The sequence below is a fragment of the Chrysemys picta genome, chromosome 5 (assembly GCF_011386835.1).
Source record: "Chrysemys picta bellii isolate R12L10 chromosome 5, ASM1138683v2, whole genome shotgun sequence".
Classification (NCBI taxonomy): domain Eukaryota; kingdom Metazoa; phylum Chordata; order Testudines; family Emydidae; genus Chrysemys; species Chrysemys picta.
In genome coordinates, this window is record NC_088795.1 from 71,860,810 (window position 1) to 71,882,742 (window position 21,933).

General features: G+C 43.7%; 1 protein-coding gene across 6 annotated transcripts in view; it reads right to left on the bottom strand.

The window, feature by feature from the left end:
- The window catches only part of LOC101933473 (kynurenine/alpha-aminoadipate aminotransferase, mitochondrial), a 49,268-nt gene that overhangs the window by 22,978 nt on the left and 4,357 nt on the right, over nucleotides 1–21,933 (bottom strand). For 2 of the 6 annotated variants that reach the window (XM_065596582.1, XM_065596575.1), the window contains exons 1-2: nucleotides 6,592–6,733; nucleotides 1,145–1,246 (exon numbers count right to left, since the gene is read on the bottom strand). In XM_065596582.1, the coding sequence (XP_065452654.1) occupies nucleotides 1,145–1,211 (67 nt within the window). In that variant the 5' untranslated portion in view covers nucleotides 1,212–1,246; nucleotides 6,592–6,733. The other 4 variants (XM_065596576.1, XM_065596581.1, XM_065596580.1 and 1 more) reach the window with 4 other exon arrangements.

Sequence of the window (21,933 nt, forward strand, 5' to 3'; positions counted from 1 at the left end):
GTTCAACTCTATTTAATACATTATAGTCAAATGTTAAAGTAAATATGTGGTGTTCTTGATTCACAGTGAGATACATTGTTTTCCTGTGAGAACAATACTTCTCATTTGTTCTCTCTTGCTCAATATTTATCTTCTAAAGGTTTTTGCTTGCTGCCAGTAAATAAAAATGTCATGTTTTTGTGAAGAGTAGTAGAAATACCAATACCATCATAGTTTTTTTTACAAATTGTCAGCTATGACTTGGACATACATGAAATATTAGCTATAAAATATTAGAGATGGACTGAGTTGCTAAATTTGGATCTAGGTTTGAACTTCTCTGAAATCTGGAAGCATCTCATGTCTGGGGTTTGGTTTAGTTCCTTCTCTACTAATTTCTAGATAGATGATCTTACTCTTTTAAAGTTACAAAGAACAACTCTGTGCAAAGGCTGACTTGGGGATGGAACATTTTCATTTACTAACTGCTGTCAGGAGCTACTGTAGTTGAAGCTACTGTTTGTCCAGGTAGTTTAGCACAAACTTTTTGAAATAAACTGTAGGCATCTCTTTGGATTACATGCTTCATGATGCTCTCCAGGTTTCAAGCATGGAAAATGAAGGATCTAATACACCACCACAATTTTGTTAAGTAAGTATCACTTTAGTAATGAGAATTTCTCTGTGTATACTGTAAAATAAGAGTTTAACTTTATTACCTTTCAGTACTTTTCCAGTAAAAAAGAAATAGCTTCCTATTCAGTTTATTTGGTGCTCCAAAATCAGCCAAATTCTGCTAAATTTAAAGAGTTCTTCACCCACAAAAACCCAATTCCAGAGGTAACTGCGGAAGTCTCTTACTATTAATATATAGTCCTAGAACTATAGAATGAATGAATGTTTCAGTTTCTCTGCTTTGAGTCACACTGACTTCCATTGGGTGGAATGAGAACTGATTTAAAGCTTGAGATGAAAATTTCACTTGCCTGATAACAGCACTCCACAAAGACTTTAAAAATACCCCAAGTAGCATCCTAGTCATTACCCTCAAATCTTTTGGATATAACTTCCAATGTTCAGCTGAGTTATCCTTGTTGATCACAGAAAAGAAGCCAATAATACATGGAAGACATCAGTTAGGTTAGGGGAAATATTTTGTACTCACCTATAACTTCTGTAAGATTTTCCTCTCTTGCTGCACTTACTACTGAGAGAAATTGGGAGTAGTCCATGCTGGTGATACAAAAAGCAACCTAGTTCTCTGGGTCTATCAGGCAATTGGTATAGAAAAGGAAACAAAGGGAAAGCATTTTACTCTTCAGTACATGTCTGATTTGTTTTCTAAATGCAATGAATAATCATGCAATGTTTAGCTTCTGCCTTCTTGGTTGTTCCACAGTTTATGCTAACTTTGAAAACAAAAGAAAAAATCCCCTTGCAGAATACTTTTACAGAGGAGTTGTCATAACTATAAAGGGAAGGGTAACAGCTGTCCTGTGTACAGTACTATAAAATCCCTCCTGGCCAGAGACTCCAAAATCCTTTTCCCTGTAAAGGGTTAAGAAGCTCAGGTAACCTGGCTGGCATCTGACCTAAAGGACCAATAAGGGGACAAGATACTTTCAAATCTTGGGGCGGGGGGGGGGAAGGCTTTTGTTTGTGTTCTTGGTTTTGGGAGTGTGTTCGTTCTCGGGACTGAGAGGGACCAGACATCAATCCAGGTTCTCCACATCTTTCTAAACAAGTCTCTCCTATTTCAAACTTGTAAGTAAATAGCCAGGCAAGGCGTGTTAGTTTTCCTTTGTTTTCTCAACTTGTAAATGTACCTTTTACTAGAGTGTTTATCTTTGTTTGCTGTACTTTGAACCTGAAACTAGAGGGAAGTCCTCTGAGCTCTTTAAGTTTGATTACCCTGTAAGGTTAATTTCCATACTGATTTTACAGAAATGATTTTTACCTTTTTTTTCTTTAATTAAAAGCTTTCTTTTTAGAACCTGATTGATTTTTCCTTGTTTTAAGATCCAAGGGGTTTGGATCTTGATTCACCAGGAGTTGGTGGGAGGAAGGAGGGGGGATGGTTAATTTCTCCTTGTTTTAAAATCCAAAGGGTTTGGATCTGTATTCACCAGGGAATTGGTGAAGGTTTTTCAAGGCTTCCCAGGGAGGGAAAATTGATGGTGGCAGCGGAACCAGAGCTAAGCTGGTAGTTAAGCTTAGAAGTTTTCATGCAGGCCCCTACATTTGTACCCTAAAGTTCAAAGTGGGGATCCAGCCTTGACATGGTGGCATAGCAGTGGGATCATTTTAAACCCAAAAGCCAGTGAGATTTTTTTTTTCCTTCTAGCTGCTTGGAAAGCCGAGCTGGAGGTAGATAGATGCATATCTTATCTCTCCTTGCCTGAAGGCAGAGGTGTTAAGTTTTTTTTAACAGGTCCTTTGTTAGGAAAAGTGTTCAAATGAGCAAACTTGACTGGAAAAAGGAATTTACAAGCTGAATTGTTTTTTTTTCTTTTTACATCCTCGGGAGTAGCTAGTTAGAAAGTCTCTGTTAACTCAGCAGCAGCCAGAGCTGAGAGCTTCCCAGTTTCAGTCAACTGCAGAGGGGGTGACCCAGCACAAGAAAACAGGAAAATGACTACAAAAGAAGAAAAAGCCAAAGAGGAGGCCCACAAAAGAGCTATGGAGCTGAAAGAAAAAGAGATAGAGCTGAGAGACAGAGAAGAAAAAAGCCAAAGAGGGGGCCCACAAGAAAGAGATGGAGCTAAAAAAAAGAGAAGAAAAAGCCAAAGAGGAGGCCCACAAGAGAGAGATGGAGCTAAAAGAAAAAGAGATGGAGCTGAAAAAAAAAAAAGAGATGGAGATGAAAGAAAAAGAGATGGAAGCATGAACTGAAAGTAGCAAAGTCTAAGCAGGATGCACCAGGCAATCCTAACAACCCCCCTCCAGGTACCACTTCCCATCCCAGAAAATTCCCCACCTACAAGGCAGGTGATGATACTGAGGCCTTCTTAGAAAATTTTGAAAGGGCCTGCCTTGGATACAGCATCGCTGCAGACCAGTACATGGTAGAGCTGAGGCCGCAGCTCAGTGGACCCTTAGCAAAGGTGGCGGCTGAAATGCCTAAGGAACACATGAACAGTTATGAACTTTTTAAAAACAAGGCCAGACTCAGAATGGGGCTAACACCCGAGCATGCCCGTTGGCGGTTCAGAGCCCTAAAGTGGAAACCCGATGTGTCATTTACCCGTCATGCCTACCACATTGACAAAAATTGTGATGCCTGGGTATCAGGAGCAAATGTTAAATCTCTGGAAGATCTGCTTTCCCTAGTGAAAATGGAGCAGTTTTTAGAGGGTGTTCCTGAGGAAATAGAAAGGTACATCCTAGATAGGAAGCCCAAAACTGTAACTGAGGCGGGGGGAGATTGGAGCCAAATGGGTGGAGGTGGCAGAAAAGAAAAAAACTAGTAGCAGTTGGAGCGAATATCAGAAGGGGCAAGCCAAAACAAAACCTTACCACCGGGGACAACCCAAGGCCCCACCCACATCCCAAGGAAAACCCCAGACGCCTTCTCACCCCACCACACCAGTCTCCACCAACCAACATCGTCCCGGTGATACCTTAGCAGGGCGATGTTTTAAATATAATGAACTGGGACATATAAAGGCTCACTGCCCCAAGAACCCCAACCGATTACAGTTCATTACACCCCAATCACACCAAAAATCCCCAAACCCAGATGCCTCTCTCATACCCTCGGAGCGAAGGGAAACCTTGAGAGTGGGCGGAAAGAAGGTTACCGCTTGGAGGGACACTGGGGCTCAAGTGTCAACTATCCACCAATCCCTAGTGGACCCCAAACTCATCAACCCGTAGGCTACAGTGACAATTCAACCCTTCGTGTCACAGTCTGTAACCTTGCCTACAGCCACGTTGCATGTCCAGTACAAGGGCTGGTCAGGAATGTGGACTTTTGCAGTCTATGACAATTATCCCATTCCCATGCTGCTGGGGGAAAATTTGGCCAACCATGTGAAGCTAGCCAAGAGGGTCGGAATAGTCACCCGCAGCCAGGCTAAGCAAGCTTTCACCCCCATCCCTGTTCCTGAGCCGTCCACCAGGGCCCCGTCTGTGTTACCGGAGACCCAGACAAAGGTGGTGAAACTGGATCCCCTGCCAACAACTGCAACAACCGTAGTGGATCCAATCCAAGAAACCCAGCCAAAGCTAGTCCCAGAACCGGAACTGGCAACGCAACCAGCACCAGAACCATTGCAAGCCCTGAGTCCAGCGCTTGCAAACCTGTCTACAACTCCAATGCCAGAGGGCACCAGCGAGCCTGACCTGGCAGAAGCAGCAGATAACCCTACCCAAGAGGCTCAGCCAGAGCCTGAAATACCACATAGTGCACCAGCGAACAGCGGTTCACAGTCAATGGAAACAGCCCCAGCACCTGCATCGCTTCCAGAGGAACCAAGCCCCAGTCCACAGTCCAAGGAGGAACTGATGTCTCCAGCATCAAGGGAACAGTTCCAGGCCGAGCAGGAAGCAGATGACAGCCTTCAGAAAGCTTGGGCGGCGGCGCGGAGCACCCCACCGCCTCTCAGCTCTTCTAACCGATCCCGGTTTGTTGTAAAACAAGGACTTTTATACAAGGAAACTCTTTCTGGTGGGCACCAGGAAGACTGGCATCCTCAAAGACAGTTGGTAATTCCCACTAAGTATCGGGTAAAGCTCTTGGGCTTAGCCCATGATCATCCCAGTGGCCATTCTGGGGTGAACAAAACCAAAGACCGGTTGGGGAAGTCCTTCCACTGGGAGGGAATGGGCAAGAACGTTGCTAATTATGTCCGGTCTTGTGAGGTGTGCCAACGAGTGGGAAAGCCCCAAGACCAGGTTAAAGCCCCTCTCCAGCCACTACCCATAATTAAGGTCCCATTTCAGCGCGTAGCTGTGGATATTCTGGGTCCTTTCCCAAAGAAGACACCCAGAGGAAAGCAGTATGTACTGACTTTCATGGATTTTGCTACCCAATGGCCGAAAGCAGTACCCTTAAGCAACACCAGGGCTAAAAGTGTGTGCCAGGCATTAGCAGACATTTTTGCCAGGGTAGGTTGGCCCTCCGACATCCTTACAGATTCGGGAACTAATTTCCTGGCAGGGACCATGGAAAACCTGTGGAAAGCTCATGGGGTGAATCACTTGGTTGCCACCCCTTACCACCATGAAACCAATGGCCTGGTGGAGAGGTTTAATGAAACTTTGGGGGCCATAATACGTAAATTTGTAAATGAACACTCCAATGATTGGGACCTAGTGTTGCAGCAGTTGCTTTTTGCCTACAGGGCTGTACCACATCCCAGTTTAGGGTTTTCACCATTTGAACTTGTGTATGGCCGCGAGGTTAAGGGGCCATTACAGTTGGTGAAGCAGCAATGGGAGGGGTTTACGCCTTCTCCAGGAACTAACATTCTAGACTTTGTAAGCAACCTACAAAGCACCCTCCGACACTCTTTAGCCCTTGCTAAAGAAAACCTAAAGAATGCTCAGAAAGAGCAAAAGGCCTGGTATGATAAACATTCCAGAGAACGGTCCTTCAAAGTAGGAGACCAAGTCATGGTCTTAAAGGCGCTCCAGGCCCATAAAATGAAAGCGTCGTGGGAAGAACCATTCACGGTCCAGGAGCGCCTAGGAGCTGTTAACTATCTCATAGCCTCTCCCACCTCCAACATAAAGCCTAAGGTATACCATGTTAATTCTCTTAAGCCCTTTTATTCCAGAGAATTAAACGTTTGCCAGTTTACAGCCCAGGAAACAAATGACGCGGAGTGGCCTGAAGGTGTCTACTACAAAGGAAAAAAGGATGGTGGCGTGGAAGAGGTGAACCTCTCCACGACCCTTGGACGTCTGCAGCGACAGCAGATCAAGGAGCTGTGCACAAGCTTTGCACCAATTTTCTCAGCCACTCCAGGATGGACCGAACGGGCATACCACTTCATTGACACAGGTAATGCTCACCTTATTAAAACCCCACCCTACCGGGAGTCACCTCATGCCAAAACTGCTATACAAAGGGAGATCCAGAACATGCTACAGATGGGTATAATCCGCCCCTCTAAAAGTGCATGGGCATCTCCAGTGGTTCTAGTTCCCAAACCAGATGGGGAAATACGCTTTTGCATAAACTACCGTAAGCTAAATGCTGTAACTCGTCCTGACAACTATCCAATGCCACGCACAGATGAGCTATTGGAGAAATTGGGACATGCCCAATTCATCTCTACTTTAAACTTAACCAAGGGGTACTGGCAAGTACCACTAGATGAACCCGCTAAGGAAAGGTCAGCCTTCGTCACCCAGGCAGGGGTGTATAAATTCAATGTACTCCCTTTCGGGTTGCAAAATGCACCCGCCACCTTCCAAAGACTTGTAGATGGTCTCCTAGCGGGATTGGGAGAATCTGCAGTTGCCCACCTCAATGATGTGGCCATTTTTTCTGATTCATGGGCAGAGCACATGGAGCACCTGGAAAAAGTTTTCAAGCGCATCCAGCAGGCAGGACTAACTGTTAAGGCTAAAAAGTGTCAAATAGGCCAAAACAAAGTAACTTACCTGGGGCACCAGGTGGGTCAAGGAACTATAAATCCCCTACAGGCCAAAGTGGATGCTATCCAGAAGTGGCCGGTTCCAAAGTCTAAGAAACAGGTCCAATCCTTCTTAGGCTTGGCTGGATATTATAGGCGATTTGTACCCCACTACAGCCAAATCGCCGCCCCGCTGACAGACCTAACAAAAAAAAACAGCCAAATGCAGTTCAGTGGACTAATGAGTGTCAAAAGGCCTTTAACCAGCTTAAGGCAACACTCATGTCTGACCCTGTGCTAAGGGCCCCAGACTTTGACAAACCGTTCCTAGTAACCACAAATGCGTCCGAGCAAGGCGTGGGAGCAGATTTAATGCAGGAAGAACCGGATCAAAAATTCCATCCTGTCGTGTTTCTCAGTAAGAAACTGTCTGAGAGGGAAAGCCATTGGTCAATCAGCAAAAAGGAATGCTATGCCATTGTGTATGCGCTGAAAAAGCTACGCCCATATGTTTGGGGATGGCGTTTCCAACTACAAACAGACCATGCTGCGCTACAGTGGCTTCATACCGCCAAGGGAAATAACAAAAAACTTCTTCGGTGGAGTTTAGCTCTCCAAGATTTTAATTTTGAAATACAACACATTTCGGGAGCTTCTAACAAAGTGGTTGATGCACTCTCCCGGAAAAGTTTGCCAAAGTTAACTGGTTAACAATTGTTCTTGGAATGAAACATATTGTTAGTTTTTATATAATCAGTAGTATGTCTAAAGGTACATGTGTCTTATTAACTCTGTTTTCTCCTAGAACTCCAGGAAGAAATCACAGCCAGTGTGGAACCAAACGTCCAACACTATCTGTGATTTGGGGGGCATGTCATAACTATAAAGGGAAGGGTAACAGCTGTCCTGTGTACAGTACTATAAAATCCCTCCTGGCCAGAGACTCCAAAATCCTTTTCCCTGTAAAGGGTTAAAAAGCTCAGGTAACCTGGCTGGCATCTGACCTAAAGGACCAATAAGGGGACAAGATACTTTCAAATCTTGGGGCGGGGTGGGGGGTAAAGGCTTTTGTTTGTGTTCTTGGTTTTGGGAGTGTGTTCGTTCTCGGGACTGAGAGGGACCAGACATCAATCCAGGTTCTCCACATCTTTCTAAACAAGTCTCTCCTATTTCAAACTTGTAAGTAAATAGCCAGGCAAGGCGTGTTAGTTTTCCTTTGTTTTCTCAACTTGTAAATGTACCTTTTACTAGAGTGTTTATCTTTGTTTGCTGTACTTTGAACCTGAAACTAGAGGGAAGTCCTCTGAGCTCTTTAAGTTTGATTACCCTGTAAGGTTAATTTCCATACTGATTTTACAAAAATGATTTTTACCTTTTTTTTCTTTAATTAAAAGCTTTCTTTTTAGAACCTGATTAATTTTTCCTTGTTTTAAGATCCAAGGGGTTTGGATCTTGATTCACCAGGAGTTGGTCGGAGGAAGGAGGGGGGATGGTTAATTTCTCCCTGTTGTAGATCCCAGGGGGGTTGGAACTGTATTCACCAGGAGTTGGTGGGAGGAAGGAGGGGGAATGGTTAATTTCTCCTTGTTTTAAAATCCAAGGGGTTTGGATCTGTATTCACCAGGGAATTGGTGAAGGTTTTTCAAGGCTTCCCAGGGAGGGAAAATTGATGGTGGCAGCGGAACCAGAGCTAAGCTGGTAGTTAAGCTTAGAAGTTTTCATGCAGGCCCCTACATTTGTACCCTAAAGTTCAAAGTGGGGATCCAGCCTTGACAGGAGTCATTAGTTCTAGGGGCTATACACAAATGTTAAACAAAGAAATGACTGGATGCTTTAGCCTCATTACTCAGCTTTTGATAGACATTATGTTTCTTTGGCAGGTTTTTTACTTCATGAAGAGGTTTGGGGAAGATTTTAGACTGGATCTTGGGTTTCCCCTAAAGGGGGATTCGGTCCCGCATATCTGGGACTGATTCCCTACAGCTGGAGGTGGCGGGGTGTGTGCTGTTTGTGCCTCTTTGAGTGCAACTAAGGAAGTTCAGGTTCCATAATGTTAGGGGCAGAGTAATAAAGGGACCTTGCTGGATTTAGAATGGCTAGTGAGAGTCTGTTGTTCAGAAGCTAGGGTTACTCTTTGTGGTTGTGTTACAGTTAGCCCATTAGAGTGTGTTTAATGTTTGTGTGCATGTCTGGGAAAATGTGGAGGCACTTCTGAAATGGTACCATTTAAGGCAGCTTGTACTTCATAAAGGAGACTAGAAGTGCATTTGTCTTTCACCACTGTGTCTTAACAAGGACCACAACCATCAGTTTCCTGCCAGAGCTTCAAAAGTAGCCCATTTTCGTTCTGTTCTAGATGGCAAAAGAAAATTGGAACCATCTTCCAAGGCCTGATCCTCTCTCTGCTCCCCAGCCTGCCTTTCCTATTGTCTAATATTTGTATTTTATTTTATTAAATGGTCACTTTGGAGAGAAATGAGAGGTCCTAACATAACTTTATATCTATGCCCAGAAGGAAGTAACATAGTTATTTTTCAGTTCACTTTCTACTTTTATAAAACACTACAGGACTTATTTCAACATTTAGCAACAATATCTCTTTTACTTGGATTATATGTTCTTGTAAAGGTCCGGTGCGGGGGGTCGGGCCCTCTCAGGGGCCGTCGGGGGCCAGGCCGCCTCACTACACGGCCTGGAGCTGGGGAGTACAAAGTCAGTCAAGCCTCCGGCGCTAGCTCAGGGCGGGCAACACACAATAGTCCAAGGGGGCTCAGGTCCGTGCCGTAGGAGCTGAGCACTAACAGTTAGTAAGCCCAGGCCCTCAGTCAGGGCGGGGCAATGAACAATAGTTCAGGGGGCTCAGATCCGGGTCGCAGGAGCTGAGCACTAACAAGCTCAGGACGCCCCAGGCCCTTAGTCAGGGCGGGGCAACCAACAATAGTTCAGGGGGCTCAGAACCTTGTGTCAGGAGCTGAGCGCTAACAGAGTCAGTAAGCCCAGGCCCTTAGTCAGGGCGGGGCAACAAACAATAGTTCAATTGCGATGCCGGAACGCTGGCTGGAGGGGGAGGCTGCCACCCGTAAGTGGGATGGCAGGGGGGACACAGGCCCACCCACTCCACTGTGTCCCAGCCCGGGGCCCTAAGAGCGGCAGTCAGTCTGCCGCTGTGTCGGTGGGGTCCTGACCGCAACACACCGACATTGGCTCCTCTGTTGTAGCCAGACTGGGGTCAGCTACCCCCGGGCTACTTTCCATTTCCCCCTCCATTGGTACCTGCTCATCGCTGGGCTCGGCAGTGGGGTCCCACACCATGGGTTCCTCAGCTCGCAGAGGGTCGTCTGGGTCGGGCTGCTCCTCCGGTCTCGGGTCAGGGGGGCGCTCGGGCTCCCCCTCGAGGTACCGTGCTCGGGGCAGGCTCGGCCACTCCACTTCGGGGTACCTTGCTCGGGGAAGGCTCGGCCAATCCGCGTCGGGGTACCTGGCTCTGGGGAGGTCCGGTCGGCCGGCGTCCGGGTATCTGGCTCTGGGGAGGCTCGGTCCGTCCGCGTCGGGGTACCTGGCTCTGGGGAGGCTCGGTCCGTCCGCGTCCGGGTACCTGGCTCTGGGAAGGCTCGGTCTAGCTGGAGCTCGCACCGGCACGTCTGGCCTCTCCGGCCGCTGGGCTCCAACTGAGTGCTGGGGCCTGGCTTTTATACTTCCTGTCCCGCCCCTTAACTTCCGGGGGGCGGGAACAGGTGGCGGTGGCTCCGCCCACTTGGGTGCCAATACAGGCTCCTCTCCCTCAGGGGCCGTCGGGGGCCAGGCCGCCTCACTACAGTTCTATAAATCAAAACGTTTTTTCTACCTGTTACTACTACTATGAACATTGCAATAGCAGTTGCATCGCTAAGTGTTATGGTCTATGTGCTAGTGCTACCCCCAATGAGGGAGAGGGGGCACAGTCCAGATTAGAACAGCCCTAACCTGGGCCTCAGTTGCAGCGATGCCTATGAGCTATTGTCACTGCAGAATAACTAGGTACAGTAACGTGCTTTGGTGCCTCCCCTCCATTTGTTAAACTTTTGCCTACTTTACAGCACCCCAAGCCTGGGTCGCTTGTCCCAAAATTGGGCCCTGATGCTGGCCATGCCCTCAGCATGCCTTGGAATGTCCCAGTCACACCTCTGTGTTGTGTTGGGCTCCAGCATGAGCTGGCCTAGAGTTCCTGGGGAGGCCTTCTATACAAGATAATCCCTAGGAGGCTTTGCAATACTTTTGTCATCTTCTTCTGGTGAAGAAGACACACAGTGCAAACTAGAATTTCCTTTATAGGCTTGTTCCTGCAGGCCATACATAGACACTGAAGCACCTCTCTTATAATACCTCCATGGAAAAGAATAACCCGCTAAAGAGCTGTTCTGGAAAAATTCAGTCACTGAGACAGGAAGGTAGTAAAAATGATTGGAAAATAGTTTGTGGCAAGATAGACAGACCTAAATAGCAAGTTGGAAATAGACTGGAGAAATAGAGGTAGAAATGAAGAAAACACTAAGGAACACATCTTCAGCTGGTGAAAATTTCACCAGCTGAGGATCTGCAAGTAGAAGTTGAGGAAAATTAAAGTGAAGTCTATAGCCAGTACACAGTATGCTGTTTTTTAGAAAATTGTTATGAAGGAGGGTAAATGAGACGCAACTTAAAGACAACATTACTAATGGAAATTTTCCTCATAGGGTCAATTTTCTCAAGTGGGCTATCTTGGGAATTTGTTGAGAGTCCTGATTTCAAAAACAAACAAACCTGGGCACTACTTATTTTAGGTAACTACAACACTTAAAAATGTGACATGTAACAAAAATGAAAGAAATTACAATTTTAAAAACAAAGTTTTAATGATTTAGAAATAAAACTTACCAACAGGGATGTGGAGTAGGAAAAAAGACCAGAGAAACAGTAGGGTCTTCAGAAGAGGCATCCCTTCAGCAACCAAACACAAAGAAGTAATAATCAATGAATTATAATAATAACCCAATGAGATTTACTCCTAATACGGTGACAAGAAAATATACAATAATCTCTTAGTTCCTCATACTCACTCTCTTCCACATCATCAGTGTGCTTCAGACTTTACCCAAACAGTTATTTTGAAAATACTGTAAATTATTTACCAAAGAAAGTTACCTTTGTCACTTGTGTCCGTCTTGTCCTCATCCGTCCCTCCACGAACGAAAGTTGACGCCACACCATTCTATTTTGTTGCAAGCACGTTCTTTCCATTTCTGTCCAAAGAGTTTTGTCATGGGATCAGCCCAGCGTGTTTTTGGTCTGCCCTGCGGTCACTTGAGATCTCTGGGAATCCAGTCACTGATGCAGGTTGTCCATCTATTGTCTTGCCTGCAGATTACATGATGCGCCCATCTTCGCTTTGCGTCATACATTGCCTGCACTACATCGGTCACCTCTGTACATCTTCTGATCTCCTAATTTGGTATATGATCACAGAGCGATATCTTACACATTCACCTTTCCATTGCTTTCTGGGTGACAGCGAATTTTTCTCCCTCCGCTTTCGTCATTGATCAGCATTCTGCTCCGTATATCATTGCTGGCAGAACAGTGAAGTTAAACTGTTCTTTCCTTTCTTCATGGGCAGCTCATCATCTGTTAGAGACATATTTATTTTGTTTGAAACTTGCCCACCCTGCCTTTTGTCTCCTACTGCATTCTCCTTAGAATGAGTTGTCTCTGCTCAGCTGCTGATGCAGGTAAATATATTTGTCAACCTCCTCGATTTCTTTCCCATTTACAGTGATGATTCCTTCTGCACAATGCTCATTCCATATCCACTTTGTCTTCGACATGTTCACTTCCAACCCAATATCATGTGAAAGCCTTTGCAGTTGCTGCAATTTGTTCTCCAGTTCTCCTGTGTCCTTTGCCAGTATTACACAGTCATCAGTGAAGAGAAGATGCATTAACTGTTCTCCGTCAATTCTGATTCCTTATTCCCAGTTCAATTTCTTGAACAGCAACTCCAATACTGCTGCAAACAGCTTTGCTGAGATTGTGTCGCCTTGTCTGACTCCTCTATGTATAGTAATAATGCAGGGGACATTGAATAATATCTCTGTCAAGCAATTGCAGTTAATTTCTTCCAGCAGGTCGATGTACCTCAGGTTGATTCTGATTTCATTGAACGTGTTGAGTACAGCATTAATCTCTACTGAGTCAAATGCTTTTTTGTAGTCAACAAATGCAATACACAATGGTACTTTACATTCCTTGCATTTTTCGATGAGCTGCCGAACTGAGTGGATGTTATCAATTGTTGAATACCCTGAGCAGAAACCAGCTTGTTCTCTGCTTTCGTGCATTTCAAGATCCTTCTTAATCCAATTTGAGTATGATGCAGGTGAAGACTTTATACACTTGTGAAAGGAGTGTGATTGGATGGTAGTTGCTCAGTTCTTCTGGATCACCTTTCTTCATCAATAGTATTGTTTCTGATTTCTTCCATGCATCTGGAACATGCTTGCTATTGATGTAGATGGTGAACTGTTGTGCCAATGCTTTGAAGAGAATATCTTCTTCTGCTTTAAGATATTCCGGCCAATCATCATCCACTTCCAGACTCTTCCCTGTCTTTATGTTACGAACTGCATATTCAATGTCTTTCCACATAACGTCAGGATCTTCTTCTGTAATCTGCTGTCTTGACGGTGTACGCTGGACATTGTCATGCGAGGAGTAGAGGTCATTGTAGAATTTTGTATATATTTCGTTCATCTTGCTCCTTTCCAATGTCCTTTCACCATTTTCATCTTTCAGCGCTGCTGGGATAATCTGTTTCAGCCTAACATCTCTTTTTACCTTCTTCAGACTCTGTTTCTTTTTGGCCGCCTCTCTCAATTTCTTCTTTCTAAAGTCTTCATAGTCTTCTTTCATCTTCACACAGATTTCTTTGCATGGTGTTCTGTATTCTTCGCCCATTTTTCCTTCTAATTTAATGCGCGCCCTCCTCGCCATCAGATTCACAGTTTCCTTGCTGATCCTCTGCTTGCATTTCAGCGTTTTCAATGCCTTTGCCTTTTTAGCTGATGAGATTATCTGCGAGATAAACTCTTCATAGTCCTCATCAATGTTCTTATGGACCTTATACTCAAGGTCCATTTCACTTACTTCCTGTGCAAATACCTCTTCATTGAAGTGCCATTTTTGCTTTGGTTTCTGGCTTTTCTTAATTCAGTCTTCGTAGACATTGTCAACACATAGTTTTGAGCGCAATATATAATGGTCTGAGCCTGTGAAAATGATTTGTTCTCCTATTGTCGCTACATCATTGAAGGTTCTTCTAGTATCCATCATTACATAATCAATCTGATTCAGTGTGACTCCAGCCAGGCTTTTCCATGTCCAGTGCCGATGATCTTCTTTTTGAAATATTGTGTTCATTGTGTGGAGATGGTTTACCTCTGTGAATGCAACCAGACATGCTCTGTGATCATTTCTTACACCTTTACCAAATTTTCCCACATACTTTTCTTTCTCACTTTCCTTTCCACCTACTATTGCATTGAAGTCCCCTTGGATAACTGTGTAGGTGGATCTTTTCTGCATTACCTCCTCCAGCTCTTCATAGAAATGTTCCATTTCTTCGTCTTCCACTTGCTGCATGGGAGCATACACCTGAATAATTTTAATCGTTTTCCTTTGTTTTGTCTGAAGCATGAGAACTGCTATCCAGGGTGATATGATGTCACAGCTGACTATCCTTGGAACTTTTTGTTTCTTGACAATGAATCCAACGCCTCCAGTCCTTGCTTTATTGTCGAATGATCTTCCAAGGAAAGTATTCCCAAAAATAAGCCCTTCTCAGAAAAAGGAGCCCTGATTTTGAAACTCCTAATATAACCAAAAGCATTTTTAAACATAGGTTTACAACCAAATGATTAGGTAAAGAAAATGTAATGGGATGAGAAAGGATGTTGTTCTGTATTCATAATACAGTTATGTTGAAGTGTTGTAAATATATGATTTAAAACATATAAAAGATAGGGTTACCATATCTCATAAATAAAAAAAGAGGACCCTCCACGGGCCCTGGCCCCGCCCATTTCCCCACCCCCTAGCCCCGCCCCAACTCCGCCCCTTCACTGCCCTAACTCCGCCCCCTCCTCCCTCCCACTCCCAGCCAGGGGGAAAGGGCTGCCCCAGCGCTACCGACTTCAGGGTTTGCCGGGCAGCCCCCAGACCCTGCACCCCCGGCCGGCGCATCCCCAGCACAGCTGGAGCCCGGGAGCGGAAGCGCCCAGCCGGGGGCGCAGGGTCTGGAGGCTGCCCGGCAAACCGTGAAGCCGGTAGCGCTTGGGCTTTGGGCAGCCCCTATGCCTCCGGACCCTGCGCCGCCGGAGCCCGGGAGGGGAAGTGCCCGGCTGGGGGCGCAGGGTCTGGAGGCATGGGGGCTGCCCGAAGCCGGTAGCGCTCGGGCAGCCCGGCTCTTAAACAGAGCCGAAGAGTCGGGGAGGAGCAGAGCCGCCATTTTCCCGGACATGTTTGGCTTTTTGGCAATTCCCCCCGGATGGGGGTTTGACTGCCGAAAAGCCGGAACTGTCCGGGAAAAAGAGGACGTATGGTAACCCTATAAAAGAGAATATAAAATTAATAAAGTACAAAGTGATTCCTTAGTTTATATTGTACCAAGATCTACAGGCATGTATGATTACTTCAGTTAAGAAAAAAAAAGTGAGAAAAATGAGCATTTTTCCTATGTTGTACATATAAATTTCTGGGGCTCCTATTAAATCGATTCTGCACAGCAGGTGTTACAGTGTATCAAGGCTATCAATAGCACAAAGAAGAGTCACCCCAGCTCAGAGGCGTGTGCAGCGCATTTCATTAGGGTGTGCACCCAGGGAATTTTTTTTTAAAGGCGAACATTTATTGAATCAATCATAAAGGACATTATTTTTATTCATCAAACAAACTAAAGAAACTAAAACTTAACTAAACTTAATTTTTTTTAAATTAACAACTAAACTTTACTTAAAAAATACAAACTTAAAAAATGAGACACAAAATACCAAATTTTTTGTTGTAGTGATAACCAGGTGTATACAAAGATGCAGTCAATTTTCATGATCTTTATCTTTAACCAGATACTGAGCTAACCCAGATTGACCAAAACAGATTAAGGTTTCTTCATCTTCCTGTCCTAGAGAATGAGATGTCGCTCACCACGTGTTATGGACTTAAATTCCTCAATCACATCATTGTAATTAACTGACAAAGCCAATTCTTGTTCAATGTACAAAATCATGAGTGAGTTGAGGTGCTGTTGGGACATTGTACTTCTTAGTTTGTTTTTTACATGTGCGAGTTTCGAAAAGGCTCTTTCACATGAACAGGTAAGACTGCAGCAAAGCATTGAATAGATTTGTAAAAGGCCTGGAACAGGGAAGTCTGATCCGATTCCTTTAGCCAATCAAGCCACTCTCTGGTGGTGTTCGTAGTGCTACCTTTAGGAACAGAGCCATCATAAACCTGAAGCAATCTGACTTCAGCTTCCAACTCATCCAAGGACACTTTAAATTTGTTGGCAATGATTCTCATATCGTCCCTGCCAATGTCTAAGCTCAGCAGTTTTCCCATTGCAGTCACAGTTTTACAAGTCTTCTGTTCAAATCGCTGGTCAATGCCGGTAATCACTGAGTCTAGGAGTGGGTAAAATGAAGTTATTCTCTCCTGTTCCTCTTTTGTATCAAAGTGATGCTGGGACTCAAATGTGTCATCAATATGAGTGGACATTTTTCTCTTCTTAACTGTGGGAATCGATATATCATTCTCTACACACATTTTCACACTGTCATTGAAAATCGATTGAAAATATTCTGGGCCACTTCTCATCACAGCCAAAGAGTTACGCAAGCTTTTCGCCCCTCTCATTGCAGTAAGTAAGTTGAGATCTGGAGCTTGAAGAGCCTTACTCACTTTTACCACCATCTGGAGAACAGGGTGCATCATGTGAAGGGCAAAGATGAACTTGAATGAATTTAGTTCATGGATAAGGCCCCTGGCTTTTATTTTAGGATCAGGAAGGCGAGTTGTTTCGATAATCTCTTGTAAAGCTTGTAAAATGATGGGGTAGTTTTGTTTTACAGCAGCCACTGCTTCTGCTCTGCATGCCCATCTTGTGTTTGACAGTGACTTCAAAGTCTTCAACTGGGATCCTACTTCTTGTGAAATCTTCTCCATTACTGCATGTCGCACAGGACTCCCCTCCATGAAGGCATAAAGAGTCTGAATAACACCAAAAAAATCAAAGACAGTTCTGTTTTGTTTACTTGAAGTGCATGCATCTACTAGGATGAGGTTCAAACAATGCGTATAGCAGTGTACATAGAGTATTTCACTGTTTCTTTCTTTACATTTCATTTGAACTCCCGCAATACATCCAGACATAGTAACTGCGCCATCAAAACAGACAGACATCACTGATGACCAGTCAATTTTAAGAATGCCAATGACGTCATTTAACTGGTCAAAAATAGACTGAGCGTCAACTATTAATAGTCTCTGAACAGACACATAATGTTCAACTGGACTATGTTTTTCATTGTCAAAATACCGCATCACAATGGACATCTGTTCATGGTGTCCATAGTCAGTAGTGTCATTGGCAATTATTGAGAACATTTTTCCATTTAGTGAAGACTCAATCTTTTGTTGCACAATGTTGTGCAAGGCCACAATTAAATAATTTTGGATGCGATTACTCAGATAGGTAGCGTTTTGAGGAAACTGTTGCACATGCTTTGCCATTACGGGATCATATTTTTGAGGCATATTGACAAGATTTAGAAATAAACCTTTCTCAAAACTGTCAGCTTTTTCATTGTGACCCCTGAATGGTCTCCCACCTTTCACCAAACACAGAACAATGTCAATCAGTCGCTCCATTACACTTCGGTTATGGCACCGTTCTTCTTGTTTAGACAGCTAAGCCTGCTTGCCCTCATCCAACAATACATCAATAGGTTTCCCTTCATTAAAACTTGACCATGAAGAACAGCTCAAAACATGAGATTTTGACAGTTGGTGGTTTTTAAAACATTTGTTAGCCCTATGCCAGTTTCTGAATCCCTTATCAATAAATGCTGGATCAGTGTGACCTTTGTTTGCTGCGTCATTAGAGGAGAAGAAATGGCAATAAACGCAAAATGCTGCGTTTTTTGATGGGCTATATTCTAACCATCTATACTTTTCATACCAATCAGACTGAAAACTTCTTTGTTTATTCCCTATTTTACTTCTGGGAAACATGCTCAATCTAGGCTGATAAGGACCTCTAGATAATCGAGACTGGCGTTCTAATCTATTTTTTGGAATATCACAGACCGGGTCATCAGATGGAATGTTTAATGGCTTTGAATAGGAACTACACTGACCTGAACTAAGAGACAAAGTCTGTTTCTGTTGGTCATTACTCAGTTTATTGCATGCACTGGAACTGGTGGCGGCATTATCTTCATGTAAGTTCTTAACCGAGGAGTCCGAGGTGTTTGCACTACTATCAGCACATTCATTATAATTCAGTTTGACTGCTCCTTTTCTTATCTTAGCAACTAACCGATCCATATTTTAAAATTAAAAGGGGGTATCAGACGATTGAATTAAAACGTAAAGCCACGGGTTTATTATGCTATTTCAGTAGAGTACACGCGACAAAGATTACAAACACTGTAGACACTGCAGATGATCTGCCGCCTGCCTCCGGGCAGCTCCGTCAAGGTGAGGGCTCCCTGCCCCTGCCTCCCCACTCAGCCAGGCACCCAAATTTAAGGGCTGATCAGGGCTATGCTGATCAGACACAAAGCCAGCTCGCTGCTGATCTAAAAGGGCAAGAACTCTGGTCCCCAGCCTCTTCCAGCAAGGCTGAAATTGACCAGATAAACTGTTCCTCTGCTAACTTCTCTCCAGATCCGGTCAATTTCAGCTCTGCTGGAAGAGGCTGGCCAGTTGTTGATCAATAGAAACTGAACAGGCTTTCTGGCTATACAACCATGGAACCAGCTCTCCATTTCAGGAGGTAATTTCCTTTCAATAGCAACAGCAGAATACAGATTTTAGGTCAAGATTTTCATAAATGGGTTTCTAAATTTAGACTACTAAGTGGCCTGATTTCCTAAAGCAGGGAGCACAGAGCTGTTCCCACTGAAGTTATTTAGCTGAAGGGTTAAATAGACGTGTGGCAAGGCATTTTTAGTGATGGTCACTGACTTTAGAATGCACCCACGCCAGTGTGACAAAGCCCGTTATTTACTGTTTTTTTTTTTTTAAACCATCCGGGCATGCTTTAAAGTCTCTCTGTTTTCCCTGGCTTTTCCTAAAGGGTTGGGCTCGGGGTCTAGGTCGGAAGAGTGGATTCACAGGCTTTTTCTGAATTTTCAGCCAGTATAATTTTCCTGTGTTCTGTACAGATGTATAGGCACCTAGGGGCTCCAGTTCGTGCTTTCAGTTAAGTCTATAAAATAAATAACTGTAACCTGCACCTCACAGTGCTCTTTATAGTTAAATTACATCAGGAGGAACAAAAGTGTAACCAGGAACAATGATCCTTGATACTAAATACATCAGCGCTATCGTAATGAGCTCCAGGTACAAACTCCATAGGGTTACTAAGTGCTGAAAAAAAAAAAAGGGTTTTAGAAATAGCAAAATTATTAACTATCTGAGGTCAAATAAATGTTTAATTCATTTAATGTGTTTGTAGGAGTATAATCCAAGACCGAGTTTAGAATTAACACATTTAAATACCATTACAGTAAAAGTAGTTTGAGATAAACTCTTGTAAGAGCTAAGAACAGTGAGAACACAGGATGTGTAATAATTGTTAATAATTACATAAAAATGGACACTTCAAATGATGCTTGTTTTCTGAAAACCCCATTAGTTCACTGAAAGCTTTTCTTTTGTCTCTTCATGCAGCTTCTTTTATAAGCTGAGCCAGCCTCTCAAAAGCCTAAAATAAAACAACAAAGACCAGTAATATTATTTTAAGAAAAAAAAATTTCTTTAGAAAAGAGAGACTAGTACTAATTTTATCCTACTGAATCTAATCCTTTGGGATATGCTGAGGGAACTCAGCACTGGCAGGTTGAGGTCCAGTCTTAACAAGAAATTCAAAGTGATAAATATGAAGTCTGATGACTCATACTCATATATGTGCATAATAATTCCACCTGACTAAAAATAGAACCTTTTTATCCATTCTTAAGTGCTTTGTTGAATAGGAATGGATTTAATCGTGGTCTTAAGTGCTTTGTTATATTGAAGCCTGAGTCCTTTTATTAAGAGCCCAGGTAAACTGAGGAGCATGTCAGTAGAAGATGGATTGAATAAGGATGGCAGGACCAAGACCTCAGTGAAATAAGAATATTCACTTGACAAGCAGTTTTAATGTAATTGATGTATTATTTGAGACTAATAACTTGAATATTATTATTTGAGAATAAAAACTGTAATACTAAACTTTGTGATAATACAGCATACTCTATTGTGCATTCCTTTGCTGTGTAGTAAAAGGAAATATGCAGGATTTGTAGACAGTGTGATGAAGTTGGAACTTGGAAAGATGGGGCCAAGTGACTAGTTTTACATTTTGGCCATGCCTTGCTGATTTGATTACATTTCCTGTTTGCCCCCTTATCTTTACTTCTATCCCACCTAATTTTTCTCCTGCTTTGTCCTACTGTGCAAACTAGATAGTGGCTTAATCCTTGGGTTGGCTATGGTATGAGTAAGTACTTTTAGAGAGCACTTTCTTTGCAAATATTGAACCTAGGGGTATCTTGAAAAGCTGCCTAATCACAAATGGTGCTGCTAGATGTTACAATGTGATACTTGCCTGTGCTCAGGGACTAACCGGAGTTGAAGATGGGAACCTGAGAATTGCTACTGATTTGTACATTCACCAGATACATACTGTGAATTAACCTACCCAGATGAGATTTGGACACAAATCATCAGGAGGAAAGTTATGTCAATCAAGTAAAAGCGAAACTCTGCAGCAGTTTCTGTCAACATGTGCATGTAACTTCTGTTAATACGAAGGGGAATTACATGCACATCCCAAAAATCAACTCTAACTTGTAACTATTGCACCAATGGACCTGTTTAACATTGAGATTTTAAACCTATGAGAAAAAATTCCTCAGGCATAATGCTGTGCAATAAATAGTTGCAAATTTTACCTTGGCAGAAAAAAATGAGAGAAAAAGAGGGCTGCAAGCCAGAATGCTGTCTGAATGTGAACACCTTCATATGAACAACAAAATCAGATTAATCCGTTCATCTTGGGGCTGCTAAGCAGGGTAAACTGCACTCACCTGATCTGTCTGCTCTTGAGAAGGGAGAGAAAGAAGCTCTCACACACAAACTGGGATCTGAGCTACTAGTGTTATATACTTGCTCAGAGAACAGCAGCATCTAAGATAAAAGATAATACTGGTATTTTGAAAGGTCACTACAAGTTTAACACAACTCTTCTTTCTCATGATTTCACTATTTTTGGTTCCATGTTTTGAGCCTATTGCTCATGCTAATATCCCAACTCAATTTAAAATCATAGTTCACACAAATCTTATGTGGGTCTATGCTCCTACACCGCTCTTCCCCTAACTATGAGCCAGTTGATGCACATTGCCACAGTTTAGAGAATTTTTAAAAAAATGACTCCAGGTTATCTTGAATTATACTGACACTCTGAAGGAATCTACATCTTTGGAAGCTCATCTGGAATCTACATTAACTCTCGGCTAGCTGACTAAGAGACATTTGATCTCTAGGGCCAAACTTTAAAAAAAAAGCCAAACATGTCCGGGAAAATGGCGGCTCTGCTCCTCCCCGACTCTTCGGCTCTGTTTAAGAGCCGGGCTGCCCGAGCGCTACCAGCTTCGGGCAGCCCCCGTGCCTCCGGACCCTGCGCCGCCGGAGCCCGGGAGGGGAAGTGCCCGGCTGGGGGCGCAGGGTCTGGAGGCATGGGGGCTGCCCGAAGCCGGTAGTGCTCGGGCAGCCCGGCTCTTAAACAGAGCCGAAGAGTCGGGGAGGAGCAGAGCCGCCATTTTCCCGGACATGTTTGGCTTTTTGGCAATTCCCCCCGGATGGGGGTTTGACTGCCGAAAAGCCGGACATGTCTGGGAAAAAGAGGACGTATGGTAACCCTATAAAAGAGAATATTATATTAATAAAGTACAAAGTGATTCCTTAGTTTATATTGTACCAAGATCTACAGGCATGTATGATTACTTCAGTTAAGAAAAAAAAAGTGAGAAAAATGAGCATTTTTCCTATGTTGTACATATAAATTTCTGGGGCTCCTATTAAACCGATTCTG